Source organism: Urocitellus parryii, chromosome 5, assembly GCF_045843805.1.
Source record: "Urocitellus parryii isolate mUroPar1 chromosome 5, mUroPar1.hap1, whole genome shotgun sequence".
Taxonomy (NCBI): Eukaryota; Metazoa; Chordata; class Mammalia; order Rodentia; family Sciuridae; genus Urocitellus; species Urocitellus parryii.
The window spans coordinates 95015883-95037757 of NC_135535.1; the positions used below are offsets into that span (position 1 = coordinate 95015883).

The 21875-nt window shown below is 38.3% G+C and overlaps 1 protein-coding gene across 1 annotated transcript in view; it reads left to right on the forward strand.

Annotated features, from left to right (window-relative positions):
* Gucy2c (guanylate cyclase 2C) overlaps window positions 1-21875 on the forward strand; it is a 67660-nt gene that overhangs the window by 16688 nt on the left and 29097 nt on the right. The window contains exons 7-15 of the mRNA XM_026414174.2: window positions 1148-1265; window positions 2059-2194; window positions 3723-3808; window positions 6295-6406; window positions 12155-12236; window positions 14694-14799; window positions 18971-19033; window positions 19591-19662; window positions 20093-20197. Of these exons, the coding sequence (XP_026269959.1) occupies window positions 1148-1265; window positions 2059-2194; window positions 3723-3808; window positions 6295-6406; window positions 12155-12236; window positions 14694-14799; window positions 18971-19033; window positions 19591-19662; window positions 20093-20197 (880 nt within the window). The remainder of the gene's footprint in view (window positions 1-1147; window positions 1266-2058; window positions 2195-3722; window positions 3809-6294; window positions 6407-12154; window positions 12237-14693; window positions 14800-18970; window positions 19034-19590; window positions 19663-20092; window positions 20198-21875) is intronic.

Sequence of the window (21875 nt, forward strand, 5' to 3'; positions counted from 1 at the left end):
GCCTGGTCTTTACTCCCACACTAAGAGTACTTTTCCTAGTGTGAAGGGAAATGAATGCAGGCCTGTTTCACAGCTAGATGTTCATGAAGATTAACAATCAATCTAACCTTTTAGCTATAGAAGTATAGGAAGTTATCAACATTTCACTCCCACCAACACATTAATTCTAGTGACTGCTTTGTCTTCAATGTAGCCAAGTTGGTATAATTTTACTTTCAGCCAACCCTCCATCAACTGCTAAAATGCTAGTTTTCCTTTGTGAGTACTCCCCAAGGACTCATGGCTAAGTTTCAAGAACATCATGAGATTCAAAAATAGACCAATTTGTGTTCAAATTCTAATTCTGACACTTCTGTTCCTTTTGACTCTTGAGTCTTAGCATATTGAGACGAAATCTTCTCGTTTGTAAAATGAGAATTAAAATGTCCATTTTGTGCGTGTCCATTTAGATGTGATAATATGAGCAAGAGTCAGCATAGTCCTTAGCACACAGATGTGTTTAAACATTAAATGATGATCACTCTAGTGATAGCAGTTTGATCATGTTAGATTCTTTGCATTTTGAAACATCCAAACGATTAGGAAGCATAGAAGCCCTATAATTTTCAGAGCAATCTCAGACAGTATCAAGAGTCTGCAGTGTGTCAAGCGTCATCGGGGAGCTTATGAAATGAGGGTCAATGAGCTACTGTCCCACTTGTCAAGAAGCTTACAGTGCTAGAGAAAACGTTTACTTTTTATGCTTATGCTTTACCATCTGGAAAGTAAGTTTAATGATAATATTTCTCTGTACCATATCCCAATATCTCTAAGTTGTTAAGAGCACCCAGGGTCATTAAGCCTTTGGAGCAAGTATTGGTTCACATGTCCAGAACCCAAAAATTTCCCTCAAAGATGTACCTTGTATTCTGATTTTCTTTTCCATTTCCCTATGTTAATCACAACAGCCTAAGTTCTCTCATGCATCTTAGCAAATGTAGAGGGAAACACTTCTATCTGGGGGAGGTAGAAAATTTTGTAGATTACTAAACAAAAAAGTTTTAAAGTATTTTCCAGGCCCATGTTATATTTTCTATGAATTGTGGAAGATGCACCTCAGTTTTGGGAGGAACTTAATTTTATGAGGAACGTATGTTTTTGATTATAGTGACTACTACTTTGAGGAAAATGCCATAGCCCCTGATTATATGAAAAATGTCCTTGTTCTGACTCTGCCTCCTGGAAATTCCATGATAAATACCTCTTTCTCCAGGAGTATTTTACCGGTAAGCTGTGTGTGTGTGTGTGCGCGTGTGCTACTGGGGATTGAACCCAGGGCCTTGTGCATGTGAGGCAGGCACTCACACTGAGCTGTATCCCCAGCCCAGGTGCATTGCTTCCTATCTCTGGCAAACATGATTCTTCACAGACAGGCAGACCAAAATGCGTAAGGTAAAAGAACCACTTGGTCTCACTGGGGCAAGAGTGTTAATTCATTGCCCAGTTCTGTGAGGATCACCACGCAACAGCCACAGAGACAGAGGAGTTCTGATCTGCCCATTATTCTCCCCAGGGCAGACATTTGAGGCCTGAAGTCATACCCAGTCCTCAAAGTAGGCTTGGTAGTATTCTGTCACCAAAACTGTTCATGTCACATTCAGGATTCTTAAAGACAAGGTTTTTTTCGTGTGTGTGTGCCCATGTGCATGCATGTGTGTTCTTCTTTTTCGCTTTAATAAAACATTAAACTATGAGCAAGTATTTCTGTATAAAATCTTATAAGAATCATGGAAATGCTTTATGTTGACTTTCTTGGCTGCAGTTATTTCTTTTGTCACCTTGGGAAAGAAGTAAAGCTGCCTGTAGATACTTCCCTAAAGGAGTATTCTTATTTTATTGATCCCAAGAGAAAGCAGAATTGTGCCACTGGATAACAAAGAACACTGACCCAGGGAAGGGTCAAATATTCCTTTACCTTTCCAATGACCTGCTGATCCCAAGAACATTTTGCTGCAGTCTCAAGACCAGAATCTCTTTTGGGGAGGAGGATCCTTTTTAAGATTTTCCTTTCTTATTCAGGAAAAAAATGACTTTGCTCTTGCTTACTTGGATGGAACCTTGCTCTTTGGGCACATGCTGAAGATATTTCTTGAGAATGGAGAAGCTATTGCCACTTCCAAATTTGCGCATGCTTTCAGGAACCTCACATTTCAAGGTACTGGTCTCCTATAAGCAAACAGCTCAGCTGAAGAGATGTGGGCTTTGGGAAATGGGGCATGGTATGGGGGTGGTGGCGATTGATGGTTCAAGATCTAAGACCTTTGAACTCAACTAGGAGCAAACATCATTGCATCAATTTTGGGAATGCCACTATGGATAACTGGGCAGTAGTTTATACCTCAGACTTTCAGAACCTTTGGGTATCATAGAGTCAGCATGTGGCTCAGAAAGCATGAGCTCTCACAAGGCAGTTAGACAAGTGGCATCCTGGATATGCTCAGAGACTAGCAAGAAGAGAAATATTTGTAGTTTGATTTTGGTTCTTTATACTTCCCTTTCTATCCTTCAAGGATCCAGGACTCCGTCAAACCTCTAACTGCCCAAACCCCTCATAACAATACCATCCCAAACAACACATGTCCCTCCAAACTGCTGGGTTGACTTCGCCTTTATTCACAAGTCTCTATCCACATTCTCACCTTTCACTTCCCAGATCTTATCCAGAGATTATAAAGAAATTTTCCTGTTAGACATTTTTTTTTTTCCTCTAACTTGCCTTTAAAGTCTTACTCTGGAAAACCTTTGTCCAACTGCACAGAGAGTCTTCTGTCAGCTTCAGTGGGCAGAAGCTGCCTGGCACTAGATCTGGGGGCTGTACCAGGAGCTGTGGTTTATGACAATGATAAGAAGAGATCGTTTCAGTCCCCTGAAGAAGCAGGGAGGGAGAGAGAATCATGGACCCTTCCATGTGTCCCAAGTTCTCCCAGGCACTTCAGTGCATTCTTAATCTTCTTACCTCCATGATCCTGGTCAAGCATCCTAAGAGCCCCTGGCCCAGGCTCAGACAGGAGACATTTATTTTAGTCTTAGTTTAATGACCTATCAGCTTTACAATCCTGAGCAGATTACTTAGTATTTCTGAATGCAATTATACATTATTTCTTATGAATAACATAGAAATAATAATAGTTTCCATATCATGGTAGTCTAGGGAGAATGAAATGATAACTTCATAGAAAATACTTAGCACCGAGATGATTTGTAGTAAATGTGAGATAAGTGTTAGATTATCATGTTGAACCATGTGGAATTGCTGATTTGATCATTTTTAAATCCAAACAGCCATTTAATAGGTTCATCTTACACTGCTATTATTTCACAGATAAATGATAGTGAAGAGATTTTGTTCTTTTTATGGCCTAAGTTAGACTTATACACTATGGGACTAGGTTAGTAAATATTTTCAGCAAAAGTTTGTCACTAATAATTGAGGAATTTATTAACTGATTACATTTAGTGTCACCCTAAATGCAATGAAAAATATTTTTACCTCAAACAACATCTCCCACAAAAATATCCTTCAGAAATCTCAGGGTCAAGAGCCAATTCAAGTGTCCTCTGACAAGAACATTCAGCTTAACAACTTTTCAGCAAATTTGAAATAGAGCTATTTGAAACCTTTCTGTCGTGGTTTCAGGCAAGAAGTCAATAGTGGCCTATAAAGCTCTCTGATTTTGCCCTAGGCTATACGGGTCCCGTGACTTTGGACGACTGTGGGGATATTGACAATACTATGGTGCTTCTGTATGCCTCCATGGACAACCAGAAGGTACGTCTGATGGCTTATCAGGAAACATAGGGGTGATACACCTGGGTGAGGAGGATAACCTGAAGTAACATGATGAGGGTCGACAGCAAAGCAATTGGAAAAGTTATGCTTAGAATCTGAAGGCAGTTCATTTCCGTTTTATAAGTATACCCTACTTGGGGTAGTATTCCTTAAGCATTTTAGACCAAAGAACTTATTACCCAGATTATCAATTATATTTACTCTCCATACATATGTGTGTGGGAAAACACACACACACACACACACACACACACACACACACATATATATATAAACATCCAAAATATATTAATATAAGGATCAGAATATTTATTCATGGAATATCAATGAGAAGATAACAAGTCTCTCCTCAGAATTGCTTATTCATTTTCGCTACTCAAGATTTCTATGAGATAGTCTCTGTTCTCTCCATCAGAACTCCCAGGGAGATGGGCTGGGGTTGTTGCTCAGTGGTAGAACTCTTGCCTAGCATGTGCGAGGCCCTGGGTTCGATCCTCAGCATCACATAAAAATAAATAAATAAATAAAGGTATTGTGTCCAACTACAACTAAAAATATATATATATATAGAAACTCCCAAGAAAATCATGACCTGTGCAATCCTTCAGGCACACAGTCAGACCCATAACGTTTTTGCCTTTATCTACAATGTATATCTCTTTTTTCCTTACCTCTATAGAAATTCCTGTAAAGAGAGGGAGTGGGTTAAACTCATCTTTCCATGTCTCCCGTGTTTTGCTTTTTATACAGCACCTAGGTGACAGCTGATCAACATTTAATTTAAAAAGAAAACACCCCACTTTGTCATCCAAAGTTGTGTTCATCCAAACTATGAAAGCCACTGTTCCAGCCAACCAAATGGTCAATAAAATGCTTTTTCCTTCAACAAATCAGATTCTGATATATCTGGGGAATCTAAGAGAAAAAGTCATGCATTTTTTTCATTTTCCAGAGTGAATGTTATGACCTGAGTGTATATATATTGACCTAGCTTTGCAAAAGACATCTACAATGACAAATGTGAAAAACTAGAGAAAAGATGTGCAGTTTGGGAAAGGTACACTGGAAATTTGGGGGCAACATTTCAGAGAAGTAATCTATAGTTTTTAGTTACTATAATGAACCTTTAATATAATGCTATTTTTGGAATAAAATCCATGGGAATACCTTAAAATTGGATCTTCTCAATGTTTCAGCCACTAATAGGAACTAGAAATATACCTACACCCTCCTCCAAGTATTTGCTTCTGGGATGATGCCCTCATGTCCCATGGAGAGAGGCAGACATGTATGATATCTTATCTCAGCCTCAGACAACTCCTCAAAGTGAAAAACTTTGCTCTCTGCATTTATCCACTCTAAAAGCAAATTTGGTTGAATTTTTCAATAATCTAATGCTATCAATTGTATTATGTATATTTGGGAAAACCAGAGATTACTTCTCAAGACAGCTACAGAGATGATAGTCCATATCCAAGGTAGTTTTCAGTAGAGATTCAATATGCCATGTCCTAATACATAAGATATTTCCTATCCTCAATGTATGCAATTATATATTCTGTTCTTAAGTGTAAAATTTTGAAAATGTTAACTATCTGTCCAGAGTATATTGAGGAAATGGTGGTAAATTTAGAAGGATGGTTATTTTTCCAATGTCTCAATATTTGCAATAATAATTTAAGAATATACCTTTTATGTTTCCTTTAGCAGATTACTTGAAAAATAAATCTTTTATTGTAGTAACTAATTAGTGTCATGTGTAGGGACCTAATGGGATAGAAGAGATTAGAAAATTATGAAATTGATAGAATTTAAGGAATGTAGAATTATCTCAGGATCCCTTGGCATGTATTAAAAAATGTTATAATGGGTTTTACCTGTGATATCTTTACTCATGATGGTTTCCAAAAGCAGCTTAATATTGTGGAAAACACTGGTGACCATGTATGGCGAGAATTGGAGTTGGCCATTAAATTTTTCTTGGACTCTGTTTTAACATTGGTAAAAATGAACGACGTGGACTAGTTCTCTAAAGAATCAAAGTAACTGTGTTGGGCAGAGACTAATGGTATTGTACATGGCCATAAAGATATATAATACTAATTGGCGCACATGGAAATTAAATCCATGTTCGTACACCACTGAACGCACTATCCAAAGTCCATTGATTTTAATGTGTTTTGGTTTGTAAACAAATTATAGTAATTTCTTGCACATTTTTGGAAATTAATTGTTTAAGAGTTTACATATCTGCTCCTAGATACAGTGTGTATATAAAAATTTTGTTCACAAGAAAAAAATAAATCCATGTTCATGCCATGAACCAATAAACAGATCCTAACTAGTTCCAAGCTTTTTTACAATTACCTTGTTCCAGTGAGAAGTGTTATTTAAATGCAAATATCATTGGGCAAGACAGGAGACCTCACCTGTTCATCCGTTTCTTTTTTTGTGCCCTGACACAGTACAAGATTCTTTTGACTTATGACACCCACACAAATAGTACCACTACAGAGGAGACACGCCCCTCATTCGTCTGGAGGAACCATAAACTTCCTAATGATATCCCAGGCCGGGGTAAGATATTCTGAGTGAATTTCCTTTCCCTAAAATTGTTTTTCTGGTAAGAAGAGTAAACTATATGGTTTATGAAGTTAGTTTATGATTATTGTTGTTTCGTTTGGTCCTCCAACTAAATTTTCCAGGTTTGTAAATGTGGACTTTATTTCCCTGAACCATGAATTACATTAAAGTTCTGATTAAACACGGAAAATACCCCTATTCTAATTTTGCCAGACCCATCTTTAAAAATGTGTTGTACCCTTGGACATAAATTATCCCATAGAAGTCTAAAGTTTGGCAATTGACAAAAATGAGAGGGAGACATGTACTTTTTCTCCATTTATATTTTACTGGGAAAAGTTCAAAGGACACCTATTTCAGCAATGAATACATGCTTTATCAAGCTGAGGTGTGGCTGGTGATTATGTTCCCTATCATGCCCCCCGCCATTCCTTCCTCGGACATATATTTCAGTTACAGTGAAGGTTTCCCACCCAAATCAGATGAGAGTCTCTCCATCATAAAAAGCCCTAACATGGCTAGGTTGTCACCCCGGCAAGATGCGAGGCAACTCTGTGACATTGATCATCAGCAGGTTGGGCAGGACAGGTATCTCCTCAGACATAAAGTGTTGGAATATTCTGTCCATGACTGGCTTTGGCCAGGACTTGAAATGATGATCAGTAATTCCATATTGTTAAACTGTCTTTAGGGAAAAAATTTTACATTTGGACAAATACACCCAAAGATGCAAAAAAAAAAATGTAAATACCATTAATACATTTTTAAAGAAAATTATGAGACATTCTTAAGGGTCATCATGTCATCAATTAAAATAATTATTTGCAGAGAATTTTAAATGATAGGAAACTTACGATGCTGGGATCCTAACTTCGTTAAACATTGTGCAGAAATAAGATTGTAAACTGGGTGTGGTGGCTCACACCTGTGATCCCAGTGACTTGGAAGTCTGAGGCAGGAGGATCTCAAGTTTAAAGCCAGCCTCAGCAATTTAGCTAGGCTTTAAGCAACTTAGTGAGACCCTGTCTCAAAATAAAACATGAAGGGCCTGGGATTGTGGCTCAGCGGTGGAGTGCTCGTCTAGGCATTGTGTTGTGTCTATCTGCACCTAAAAAAATAAAAAATAAAATAAAAATTAAATTAAATTAAATTTAAAAAAAAAAGGGCTGGGGATGTGGTTCATTGGTTAACTGCCCCTGCTTTCAATCCCAGGTACAAAGAAAGAAAGAAAGAAGGAAGATTCTAAAGAAACAGGCTAAAATTTTAACAGTGGTAGCTACTGAGTAGAATAATTCTGGAAGAAATACATTTTTCTTTTTTAGTATATTTCAGAATTTTCAATATTTTCTACTGATTATATTTGTTTATCACTTTTAAAAAGCATTTAAAAATTATAAGCTAAAAATATCTCTAACCCAGCTCTGCTCTGCAGCCAGAAATTCTGGAATTTTGATGTGCCTTAGGGGGCACATTTCTGCTTCGGTGGGCTTGCTTGTGCCAAAGCTGTAATGTCCTGGTTCTCTTTCACTGCATCAGTCACTTTTGGTTCAAAATTATTCCCGTGCTTTTATTCAAAAGACATTAGCAGTTGAGTAAAGCACAAAAGGAGGTGGGGTGGGGATGACAGTCTTTTAAACAACAAGCAATTTGGAACTGTTGGCATTCCTTTGGGAAGTTGGTTTTTCTTTAATCAGCTTTCTTTATTATCCCTAGAATGATCTTCAAGCTTCCTAGTTCTAAACCAAATCTGACTTTCTAAATAGCTCTTTCTTTTACCATGGGCTTCTAAAACTCTCTACTTTTTGTAACTTCTTGAATTAAAATATTATTTTCTTTCTCCTAATTACAGCTCTCAGTGACAATGTTGTTTGTAATTTTAGTATGGTTTTTATCAGTGTTTAAGTTTTTAGTTATTTAATAGAAGGCTGGGATTTTAAAGTGCTAAACTTCTCGAAAAATAATTTTTGAGCACTCTCATTATTTACTTAAAAGATATCACATGAAATATTTATATTTTGTAGCACAGAGGCATTATATTACCCTGGGCAACTTCACCTCACTTTCAGTTAACTAGAAAACTGAGCCAGAACTTTCCTTTACTTCCCTGTTACTATAGTTAGTTTTATACTTTACAAGTAAAATATACAAATAATCTAATAGTATACAAATAAGGAATGCATGCTTGGCCTTTTTTCTGTGTACACACTTGCTAACTAATCAGAATATTTCATCTGGCTATCACACCCTCACTGTCTATTCATTCATTTAAGGAAGAGTTAGTTAGTGCCCCAAGATGTGCTAAACATCTGGGATACAACAATGTGGATAATGCAGATCTGGCTGTATCCTCCTCAGAGCCCTCCTCATCTGCTTCCTGGATTATAGCAACATCCAGCTGCCTTCCTGCTCCAGTGCTCCCACCTCCAAGGCAACCCCTCACATCACCACACTGTTGCCAACACTTCTACCTGCAGAACAAAGTCCAAATGACTGAATAGAGTACAATATGCCCATGACCTTCCTATTTTTCCAGCCATATCTTTTCTCTTAAAAAAATCCCTTCCCCACTCTCAACTTCCTCCTACCTCCTTAAAGAAAGGTCATATAAATTTGTGCCCCTGTGTCCTTGTTCATGCTACTCCCTCTGTCCAGAATTTATTACCCTCCCCCATTCAACTGGCAAACGTACACTCATTTCAAGATTTAACTTTATTTAATTTGTCCTAACTTATTTCAGCAACCCAGGAGATTATTAATCTTATTTATCTTGCTCTTACCCTACCTGACTCCTAGCATTTATATTTGTTTACATGTCTTTTTATATTTTTTAAAGGTACAGTCCATTATTTATTCCTATCCTCTCCACCCCTCAACATACGCCTTGAAATCAATGAATGATGACATGCGATAACTGTATTTCTACACTGAACTCCAGCACTAATTTACACTGTGTTAATTTTAGTCATTTTTCTTCTCTAAGTGTGAGTTTCTTCCTCTGCTACAACAGGAGACTTAGGGTTCCTTTTAATCATAGTGTCATATGACCTTGCAGTTATAAGGTCATTTTGCATTCCTTGGGAAGAGATAAATAGGATGTAATAATCACAGTGACCACCAGGAGGCAGCCAAAGCTTAGCCTTAGAACTACTGTGACCCAGACAACCTAACAAGCAAAACTAAAAAGCATGTTGAATTTAAAACTATATTAAATTCTACATGGCATATTTAAATACTATGTGTAAATGTCATAATTACATCTAGCACAGTGAGATGTTGATACTGCAAGAGGCAGATGGGGCTTGAGATGGGCTGAGACCACCACATTCTCTCTAATTCTTGTGCTAGTCCAGGGAATGTGCAATTTTAGTAGGCCGCTGAGTGCAATCATCTGCACTGTTGAAACTGCATTTCTTGTTCTCACTCTTGTTATTTGTCTGGTGTGATAGAAGTGGGAGTAGTAATAGTAATGATGGAAGTGGTGATTGTAGTGACATACGGCCATCACCAAAGACAAACATGCCCACAATGTTACCTCATCTCCAAGGTATGAATTTATTTCTGCCCAGATGAGATAAATCCACAACTCACATTTTCACTGTTGAAAATTTCCTTTTAGCACAAAACAGGTAGTTAGAGGCAGCTGTATGGTTGCAAAGCTAAAACTTTCAAATGTACTGTACACCCTTAAAAGAGTGCTGCAACATTTAACCACACAAAAAGCACCCCACTTCAGAAAAAAAAGAATTACTTCATTAGAATATGATGTGTAAAATGCATATAGTGTGTAACCGAAGTCTAACAGCATACCAGTTTTTGACATGAATTTATGTGTCTTAATATTTGGATTCCTTTCCCTAGCCTCTTTCAGATAGTAAGATGAGCGAGGCCAAACTTTAATTCAATTATTTTTTCATTCAGTCATTTTCTTTTTTTTTTTCATTCAGTCATTTTCAATTGATATTTTACCAGGTCTCAGGCCTGATATGTGCTAAAGATACAGGAACAGACAAGTAGATCATGGACCATAGTCTCAAGGATTCTGTGTCATGGTGCCATGACAGGGAAGATAGGAAGGGAGAGCTACTTTAATAGAGGGATCTTGGTGTCTCCTCATCAGAGCACCTTCATTAATTATATTCTTAGCAAAGAAAAATTCTTGTATGTGATTTTTCAGTCCAGTAGTAGAGATGTTCACAATGGAAGGTGAGCATGTCTGGTCCCACCTCTGTGTGTCCCCAGACTCTCAATGTCTTCAGCATATTTCTAAGTAATGTTTCTTGATTTAAAAGCTCTAGATGTTATCTATCTTTTGTATTATGAATTAAGATTTAGTTCTTCACTAGTCCTCCTTACTTCTCAATATCACCTTTTTTGTCAATATATTTATTAGGTATTTAATTAATATACATGAGCTTCTAGTGTTGTTCAATCAACTGTTTATAAAAATGTCTTGCTCCCCCACTTTGTGAGATGAAGCTAAAAGTTCCCCAATTGTTCCTTCTACCCTCTTTCCATCTCCCATACTCTCCTTTATCTCTCTTTAATTTATCAAGGTTGTTCATATTTATTTGGCAATCATATCATAGTTCTTTGGTCTTTACCTATAAGTTGATTCTATAAATTGAAGTAAGTAAACATTTTCATCATTATCATGATGTAAATATTTACACAAAGCTAAATATTATGCTGTGATAACATTTCTTTATATATGATTCCAAAGCTTCTCTTTTATACCACACAAAAGATAAAGAATTGTCTCTCCTTTTTAAAATACACAAAATCAGGCCTCATTTTACTTTGTTTCATTTTTGGACTCTGCCTTTCTTGAACATTTTTCCCTGAGAGTTTCTCTTTGGGGCACCTCTTCTCTCCCTCCTTTCTTTCCTTCCTCCCTTCCTTTCTCTCTCTCTTTATGTAGAAAGAATTGTGTCTTCACCATATTTCTATTATTTTTTAGCTTCTTACACATTCTATTTCTTGGAATCCATTCCATTTGGAATCCACTGATTTCCTTTCCCAACAGGGATGCAGTGTGGGCTGTGTGAGCCATGATTTCTCTGTATGGTTTTTTGATGGTGGGCCTTCTCCTCCCAGGCATAGGCCTTCACATTCTCAGACTCTGCTTCAAAGCTTCCTGGGGGTGGATCCTCATTTTCCTGAATTCCACTAACTTTTCTGAGAGTCTCTCAACTTACTCCGTCTACTTAACTCCACCCATACACTAGTGTTCTAATAACGAAAATCACATTCCTCACTGACTACCTCAATAACCCAGAGAGCTTGGAAAGAACCAGCCTGCAACGCTGTCATTAAACAGTCTACACCGACTCTTCTTCCAACATGTGTTCTGCATTTAAAAAACTCACTGTCTGTTTCTTCTCTGTGCAACCTCCTGGGGTATACTGGTTTCAAGGACAGCAGGTAGGCTTCGACTCCCACCATTATTTGTGTGCTGGAAACCACTTTATGTTCTTATAACCATTGGGTGATTCCTGTTAGAGATAAAAGAGAAATGTAGGCTTCAAGGAGAGCTGAAATGAAACTGCTTTCCCTGGGCACATGCCAGACTGCTTTTTTTCAGGACTGGAACACAGGACATAAATTACCAAGAAACAATTAATTAAAAAAAAAATGTTTTTCAAAAGGGCTTTCTCTGTCCCTTCCCCAACTAGAATCTGTGAAATGTTTTCATTCTCTTCTCAAACATCCTGCTAATGCATTTTCTACTCTTTCCTGCCACAGGCCCTCAGATCCTGATGATTGCTGTTTTCACACTAACAGGGACAGTCGTGCTGGTCCTGATCATTGCTCTCCTGGTGCTGAGGTACCTCCCCTCCTTGCCACAGAATGGTCCTCGTTCAGAGGAGGAAGGAGGCAGAGATCTGACTCTGCTGCTCGCACATGCTCACAAGGAGATCTCTAGACAGACCTAAGATCATGAAGGCATTCTGCATCCAAGACGACAGAAGGACAGAATATGACCTGGGGGGCAGATTAGAGCTCTGAGTCAAACGCCTGAACTCTGACCCAGTTCTGTGCTTTACCAGTTTTGAGGTCTCAAGCACACGTTACTTAACAACTTAAACAAGTTATTTTGCTTCAGTTTCTTCCTCTGAGCTGCCATGAGAATTAGAAATGGGTCATGTATACAGAGTGCAATATAATAAGCATTATGTAAATGAAAACTAGCTATTCTCACTGTTTTATTGGCATATTGTGGGAGATTTTAAAATCATGGTACTACATGATATTTAGGTTGCGAGAGGATTTAGAGATCATCTATTCCAAATTTCCTATTTTAGCAGGAAGGAAGTGGGCTGTTTTCTTCAATCCAAAGGCAGAGCTAGGATCCTGTAACTGTATTGCTTAGAAATATACACAATAGACAGTGTGACCATTTAGTCAAGAATGAGCAGAAGCCAAAATTTCCTTCAGAAACCAAGTCCAAATGAGAGTCAGCTTAAGAGAGGAGCAAATTGCAAGACAAAAGTGACACGTATTTCCCATTGTTTCTAAGCATGGGAGGCAGAAAGAGGACTTCCTCATGGCCAGAGTCTCCTCTAGGGGACCTGGCAAATAGTTGTCATTCATGTATTCTTCCAATATAACAAGAAAAGTAGTAAATGGTCTATAGAATCCCTAATTCAATATGAATGACAGTTGGTTCTGTTGAGTTCCGAGAGTCTGCATGGGTGCTTGGCTGCCTTCAATGTCTCAAGAGTCATTCTCCATGCTCCCAGTCTTACTGTAAAAATAACTGGTGAATACTATGCTATTTATGTGTATTTAATAGAGCTGGATGGAAGCATAGGAGGAAAATAATGATTTCTGCTTAGGAAAGTATAAGAAAGGCATTATAAATGAACTTGAAAAGGTGAGGTGCAGTTTGTCAAATGACTTAAAAACAAAAAGGTATTCAGGGACAAATAGGTCAACGGAAAAGACGATTGATTACAGAATCAGACTCAAGCAAGTACAGGGACTTGCTTATATTACAGAGATAATATTACAAGTCAGTTAGGATGTGATATTGGGACAGTAAGCTTCCCACAAGTAAAAAATGAAATTAAAACTACATGAAATTGGCTGGGTGTGGTAGCGTGGGAGGCTGACACAGGAGGATCATGAGTTCAGAGCCAGCCTCAGCAACTTAGCAAGGCCCTAAGCAACGCTCAGTGTTTCAGCGCCCCTGTGTTCAATCCCTGGTAGCAAAAACTAAAAGAAAAAAAGATCTGCATGTGAAAAACCAACTTCAGAATATAGAAGAAATTTAGGAAATGACTTTATGAAGTCAGATTAGGAAAGTGTGATTCAGTCATTGATTAAAAAAATGTCAGAGAAGAAAACTCGATAAATATGTAAAATCAAAATTTTCCATAAAGCAAAGTTAAAAGAATAAACTGTGAGAAGGTATTTTTAACACAAAAGGACTTGTTTTTCAGAAGACATAAAGAACTCACAAAAGTTAATAAGAAAAAGAAAAGAAAAATCGCATAATAAAAAATATTAGAGAAATTATAAGTAAATGATTCTATGATTCTATATATTCTATAAAATATGTAGCAAATATTTCAAAAGACCATCTCTGTAGTAATCAAGGAAATGCAAATTAAAGCAAAACTGACACACCATTAACATGCATCATAAAGATAAGGGAAAAAATTAACAATACTAAATATTCTTAAGAACATGGGAAGGTAAATTGGTGCTACCACTGTGGGAAGTAATTTGGCAATATCTGTAAAAGCTCCAAGTGAGCTTTCCCAAAAACTCAAGAATTCTTCCTCATGTGCACTATAGACAAGATTCTAACATTTTATAAATTGGGACACATGTTGTTGCATTGTCTCTGTGCTTTTTCATTTTCTCTAAACATAAGGCACAGATGTGTAAAAAGAACTGGCTTACGTAGAATCTGGTGTGTTTCGTTGGTGGTTTAAAAATGAACATTTCTGCCATGTAAGGCTATCAGTTTTGATTTTTTTCTGTTTTGTTCCCTCATGTTTCCATGTCATTGGTTCAGACCCTTTATTATAGTGAAGGATCAAGGAAAGTAAAATGAAACAAACACAAAAGAACAGAGAAGTCCACGAAACCTCCTGTGGGTCCACTAATGGCCAGCACTGGCCAGTTTGGGGCATGGAGAGTCTCACCACTGAGCTAGTCTTCCTCAACACATGTCTGCCTGAGAAAACCAGGGTCCTAAATTTCTCCTGGTGTTCAGAAATAGAACAGCATGGACACTAATAAAACCTATCAACCAATTCTGTTCCTTCCACAGAAAATATAAAAGAGATAATCAACTTCGTCAGAAAAAATGGTCCCACATTCCTCCTGAAAATATCTTTCCTCTGGAGAACAATGAGACCAACCAAATCAGCCTGAAGGTAAGGCCTGCCTGACCTGTTGGACAATGGTGCAGTTTGCTAGGTGTTTGACAAGACTTTGGCAGCATGGTAGGAAATGGTCCAATCTTAGTTTGTGCTAGAATCCAAAAGTTAGATGCTTTCTACTTTTCCACCTCCTATTTCTCTTGATTCTTCATTGATCTAATGCCAGCTCTTCAGTCCAGTGAACACTTCACTGGAGGCTGAGTTACAGAGTGTTACTGGGTTTTTGCATCTGACCCCACGAGAAGCAAGACATGCACTTGCTGGGAATTTGTCATGGAAGGGATATAGGAATGGGAAAGGCATTTGAATTCCCCCAAACCTGGGATACTAATCTACTTCTACTAAGGACCTATCACTTACCTTGCTCATTGCTGAAGAAAGAGACTTCTGTTGATGTTTGTTCAAATTCGTCCCCAACCAGGAAGTACAATCAGTAGCCATTATTAACAACTCACCCCATTTACTGCAGTTGATGCTAGACCTGTGTTTCTCATCTTCTCTTCACAAGGAACCAGTGAGTTGAGCTTTATAATCATAACTTTGCTGATAAGGAAGTTGAAGACCAAAGCATTAAGAAACAGTGCAGGGTCACCTACAGCGAGTCAGTAAGATTACTGCAAATAATGACAGCTAACACTTAACTGAACACTATAACACTGCAGATACTTTAACCCATTGCATCTTCCCTGAGCCCTTGAGGTAACAGATGGAATTTCAGAAACAATTACAGTTTGAACCCAGTGTGCCTGTGAAGTCTAAGATCCTAACACCTATATACTGCAATTACAAGGGTCTTTATATCAAAGTATACTAAGAAGGAATGGAGACCCAGGACCTTCACGTAAGGGCATTTGTAGACTTTCTCATAGTAGGACCAACCTGATAAGGTAGTGCTATTTGAGATGCCTCCCTGCCCAAAACCAGCAGAGGAGAACTTGAAGCAGCAAGTTCAGCCAGGTTTATCTTTGACCCCTTTCTACCAGCCCCTGACACCCTACCCCAAGTACTGCACTTGGGCTTCTAAGAGCTCATATCCCCTCACAGCTGAACATGGATGAGGTCTTCCTTCCTTCAGAAATGCTCCTTGCTCCAAAGTGACCCTTCGGCTGCATTCTGAACCTCACTCCTGAACACTGTGTTCACAAGGACCAAGTATCTCATACAAGTGTCATGGAGGAATCAAGCTTGCAGTAATTCACAGTAAGGTGCAAAGAACCACAAGACTAATTGACTTCCAAAGAGAGAATTTGCTGACAGAAATGACTGACTGGAAGTACCTGCTGGTAGAAGAAATATTTTAGACAGATTCAATTTTGCAGATTATTATTTGAGCAAAAAAATGATTCATCAATTGGGAAACACTGAAAACCAAAAGAAAGTCAGAGAGCACTCTGCAGTGTGGGCAGTGAGCTTTCTTTCACAGGTTATACAAAGAAATAAGTTCATTGGTTATTGCTAGAAGTTTGCCTGATCTGAGCATGGTCTGATCAGTTGGCTGCCTGTGATTGGCTGAAACTCAGCTACTTGTTACCAAAACGTTTTCTTAAATAAGGTTTCTGTTTATTTATGTATGATGATGTAAGTTAGACTGTGGTTTGATACATAGGAACTCAAAATACTCAGGCAGCCTCAGGTCAATTACCTCCTGCTTATTTTGTTTGACACTAGGAGTAGCTGAGGAGATTTTTAAGTGAGTGCTCCTGTTTCTGAGATGACACCTGGATAGGTTCCCACATGTTCCACCTCTGAAAAACCCTACCTAGGAAACAATCTCTACTGCCTCAAAACCCCACTTTGATCCTTTGGTTTAACCTTTAAACACTGTATCTTTGTGTGTTTTTTTAAAATCTAAACATTTCCAGCAGTAGAAGGCATCGTCCATTGCCAGTTTCTTGCAGAATTTTAGAGTACAGAATATTGAATAGTTAATTTATCAGGTTAGTCACTCCCAGGGCTACCCAATAAAATTTTGGGAAGTAAATTCAAAGGAGGGAAGTCAGAAATGGTTCCTAGCATGGAGGTATCATTCTTGCCCTGAGTTTAGATAGCCTAGGGAGCAGGAAGACTGGGAGAGGGCTATAGAGAGAGTTCATCAGATGCTGTGAATCAGACAGAACAGGGAGAAAACTCAAGGTCAGAATGAGAGGAAAATACAACCAGACAGGTAATAGTTCAAGTTTGGGATACTCTCTGAAGACAGAAAAAAAGGAAGACAGTCTAAAGGATGAGATAATAGTCAAATATCCCAGTACTAACATAGAAAGCCAGACCAGAGAATCAGACAAAGAGAAGTCAGGAAAAACAGAAAAAGAATGATTAAAAAAAAAAACAGAAAAGAATGATAAAGATGATGATATCTCATTTTCGAATAAAAAGAGAAATCCTTACTGGGCATAGAGGCACATGCCCATAACCTGTAATCCCAGTGGTTTGGGAGGCTGAGGCAGGAAGATCACAAGTTCAAAGCCAGCCTCATCAACTTAGTGAACCCCTCTCTCAAAATAAAAAGAGGCTGGGGGTGGCTCAGTGGTTAAGTGCCCCTGGGTTCAATCCCCAGTGAAAGGGGAATTGGGATCCTCTAGCTTGCAAGAAAAATTTCACCAACGGTGTCTAATTTGATCACCAAGTACCCTTCTGAATAAGGATTGCAGGGTTAGGAAATGAGATTCAAGTAGTTTAAATGACCTCATTGAGGTCAGAAACAGTAAAAAGAACACTGGACAAGAAGACAAGCAGCCTAGCCTCTGCTGGTCTTCTAATGTGGCATTTAATGTCATTTAACCCTTCTATGCCTCATTTGTAAAATAAAAAATAACAATAACTGATGTTGGCACCTAGCACAGGCTGGCTGCCCAATACGCAAAGAAGCCAAATAAGAAGGCGCTGGGTATCTGCAAAAGTAAAAGGCTTTATTCTGCTGCAGACTGACAGGGCGACCAGGAGACATCAGCTCAGATCTGCCTCCCAGATCTTTGAGTCACAGGGCAATTTTTAAGAAAAGAGAGGAGAGAGCTGCTGAGAAGAGAGAGTCTTGGCAGCTATAAACAAATCAGTCAACCTGCCTCTTCACAGGCCATGTATTTCTTTGGGGTGGGGTGGGGTGATTATCACATTCTGTGGGGGATTTTGAGGTCGTTGACCTGATGAGCTGGCTACTTCTGCACTAGTGCATTCTTGAAAAGCTGGTTTCAGACTGTCCTTCAGTGGATTCCAGAGACTGCCTAAAAGACAACTAAGAACTTTGTTATTTAAAAAGTTTGTGCTGGGGTGTAGCTCAGTGGGAAAGTGTTTGCCTAGCATGCATGAAGCCCTGGGTTCAATCCCTAGTCTGGGCTTGTCTAGGCCTTAGCAGATTCAACATTTATTCATCTGCATGGTGTCAGGAATCATGATTGGACCTTGAAATATTTCACTCAAGTTTCAAGATGTCCTTGTAAGGTAAATTTTAACAAAGATAAACATACATACCAGATTTAAGAACCAAACTAAAATATACACTCATTCCCAATCTTTCCTCTGTCTTGAGACTGGAAATCTTTAACTGGCAAACCAACAGCCCTATCTAGCCCACAGGTATCAGTGTTTGTGTGTGTGTGTTGTTCAGTATTTAACATTTTAAAAATCAATTGCCAGCATATAAATATCATGGTGTAGCATGTAAAAATCTACATTTATCAACCAGCTTCTTTTGACAAATCAGATGATCTGACAATTCTGAGCAGAACCCAGAATTGTTGGGACTGCATCTCTTTAGGCACATCTGGCCCATTTGCCTCATGAGCACTGCTACTTGGACTTTCAAGCATTAATTTGCAACTGAAATAAATGCATAGCATCTTCCTTTATCACCATTCCTTAAGAGCATTTGTCTATACTATGGGCAATAATTCACCGTAGGAGGGGGGTCAGGGAAGAAGGAAGAAAGAAAATCCATGGCTGAAGAGAGAAATCGAGGAGAGCCCAGTGTTAAGGAGGATATAGTCAATACTGGGAAGAAGAGGTTGGAGTGAGTAGTGGGAAGGAAAGACAAGTCAGTTACCCCAGTGTTTCTGGGATGTTGAGCAAACAGCAGATACAGCCCAGCGGGAAGAGCCTCTCAGCCTTTGACAGGCAGTGAATGGGACAAATCAGAAGTTCTGGAATAATTAGCCTTTTCTTGTGCCAGATTGATGACGACAAGAGACGAGATACAATCCAGAGACTTCGACAATGCAAGTATGACAAAAAGGTGACTCCAGTCTCCCCCACTTCTCTGAACTCTAACTGGGAGTAGGTTCTGAGTCATCACGGTCCCAGCCCTGACTTTGCAAGGGGGATAGTGGGTGAGGGGTTTGCGGGGGAGATGTTTCCCAGGTTGCTTCAAAGGGCCGTTTGTAGAGCTTCATAGGATAGGCAGGGCTCTGCTTGAAGGTTACAAAACTCACCATCCTGGGGGAGCCAAAGGATAAGTTAACTATTTGGAGGGAAACAGAAATATGAAATAGATTCACAGCACTGAGGGCAACCCTAATATTGTATTTTGGCTCATTCTTGAGAATCCCATCTGGGAGTTTTGTATCTTCTTGCCCAACCTCCTCCCATCTTCATGTTTCCCCTAGTCATTTTGCAAGAAACAAACAAACCTAAACACCATATCCTAAACACCAGGGATATAAACAATAATCAAATGTCACTGCTCAAAAAAACTTACAGTCTAATAGGACATAGGAACAAATTATTATAATACCCATTTATATGAGGAATTACATTGCAACAGTAACTCCTTAATTCAACTGATCTTTGCAGCGAGTGATCCTCAAAGATCTCAAGCACAGTGATGGCAATTTCAATGAGAAACAGAAGATAGAACTGAACAAGGTATGTGTCCTATACTTCAACCCCTTGAGAATTAACCTCATTCCATTTTCCCTGAACACAGAGGTCCCCTGTGGAGAAATGTCTTATGAGAAAGAAATGAATGACTTAGCTACTTTTTGAAAACTCTGCCTAGAGATGTTGGAGGGTGAGATTTTACACTGTAAAAACTCTGGAAATATGCTGGTATGTTCTAAAATACATTCTTAATATTATTTGAAAGTAGTAAAATTTGTATTCAAGTCACCTTGCTAGCAAAGGAAAGACTGCTGAATAAGATGTAACACAATACATAGTAACAAATGGGTACTGACATTCAATTTATTAAGAGCAATGCATCTTCCCAAATGAAACACATTTTGCTAGCATATGAATATTTTCTCTGGTTCCGGCTTCTGGTTGATATGCTTTATAAACACACATGTTATCTTAGCTGCTTCAGACTGACTATTACAACCTGACCAAGTTCTATGGCACAGTGAAGCTTGACTCCAGGATCTTTGGGGTGATCGAATACTGTGAGAGAGGATCCCTCCGGGTAAGAAACCAGCATCATTTTCAATTTCCTAAGTGGTCAACCATATTAAAAAAAAAAAAATCAGATCTTTAAAAAATATTTTACCAGGGGGATAATACTATAGAGTTATCAGGAAAAGTTGGTAGACCCACATACTTTTCAAACTAGATTCCTCAGATTTTATCAATCAGTCCTATAATCTCTTTACAAAGAAGTCAAAAGATATTCGGAAAAGGAATGTAGATGGGAGAAAAAGGAACAGAGAACAGAAGTAGGAAAGTGAGTGGTTACTTCAAAATACACTTTGTGGTGTGTGTTGGGCAGGTTGGGCAGTTAGTGGGGATTGAACCCAGAGGTGTTCTATCACTGAGCTATATCTCCAGCCCTTTTAAGTTTTAGTTTGAGACAGGGTCTTGCTAAGTTGCTAAGGCTGGTCTTGAACTTTTGATTCTCCTGCCTTAGCCTCCTGAGTAGCTGGGATTACAGGCGTGTGCTCTCACACCTGGATCAAATGCATTATATTTTACTTAAATACATTATATTTTACACTTGTTTTTGTATTGAAAGATCAATGGATAGTTGTTATCAGAGCACCAAATAAGCACAAGAGGACTTGTTCATAAGTCCTGATCTGCTCTGGTCTAAATTCCTACCTGCTCTTCCTTGTGAGGGGACTGAAGATAACCAGGAGTTCCCATGGTCAGGTATTCTAGCTGAGTGGGTCCAAAGCAAAAAGAAGAATACGACAGGACTGAGTAAAGTTCATAGGAAGAACCAAGCACTAAGCAAAGAGTGTCAAATCATCACATAGTTCTGAAGGGCAAGCATAGTTGATTTGCAAAACACAAGAGTCAGGTGTCAAACAGAAACAGGGATTGAAAAGGGCAAGAGCAGAAAGGACTGTGGGACAATGACTTCAAAGGACACTGATACACCTGAACCAGACTGAACGGTCTATGGGCATGTGCCATGAGGGCCCAAAGTAGGGTGACCCAATGATTTATCAGGATACCTTGATAGTGACGGGATGTTATAATAATGATCCTAGAATAACAGACACAAAGTGTAACTGGACCAAGAAAATCAAGATGTGTGGGTAGTCCTGCCTTTGGATTATTTTCAGTACCTCTTAGGAACCTCATGTCCTCATAACAAAGCCAAATTCCTAAGCCAAATTCCTAAGAAGCTTTGGTAACTTCAAAGAGGTTTAGATATTCATAACTCAATGAAATTAAAAAATAATTTTTTGTCAAAACTAATAATTTGGAAATTATGAATTGTTTAATGGGCTTCAATTAAACAAGACAAAAAACAAAACAAAAAAGCAAAAACACTAGCTTTCCAAATATGTGGCATAAACCAAAATCTATCCTCAAAGAAAAAAACTGTAACTCTAAATGTGACTCTTTCTTAAACAATAGTAAATAATGTAGTTATTCAAAACTTAGAATAATAACTACGGCCTAAGGGGAAGAAGATGTTCAATATCAATCATTATAAAACAAAATAAAATTCAAAATGCACAGAGTTTAAAAAAAAACTATGAAAACATATAAGCCTCTTACTTCTAATTGTGGTTTTAAAAATAAACATACAAATACTTAAAAGTAGGAATAATAAAAGCAGTGAAAACATGTAGCAATGAAGTGTTTTCCACAATTATAATTGTGGAAAACAATTATAATTGTGGAAAACACTT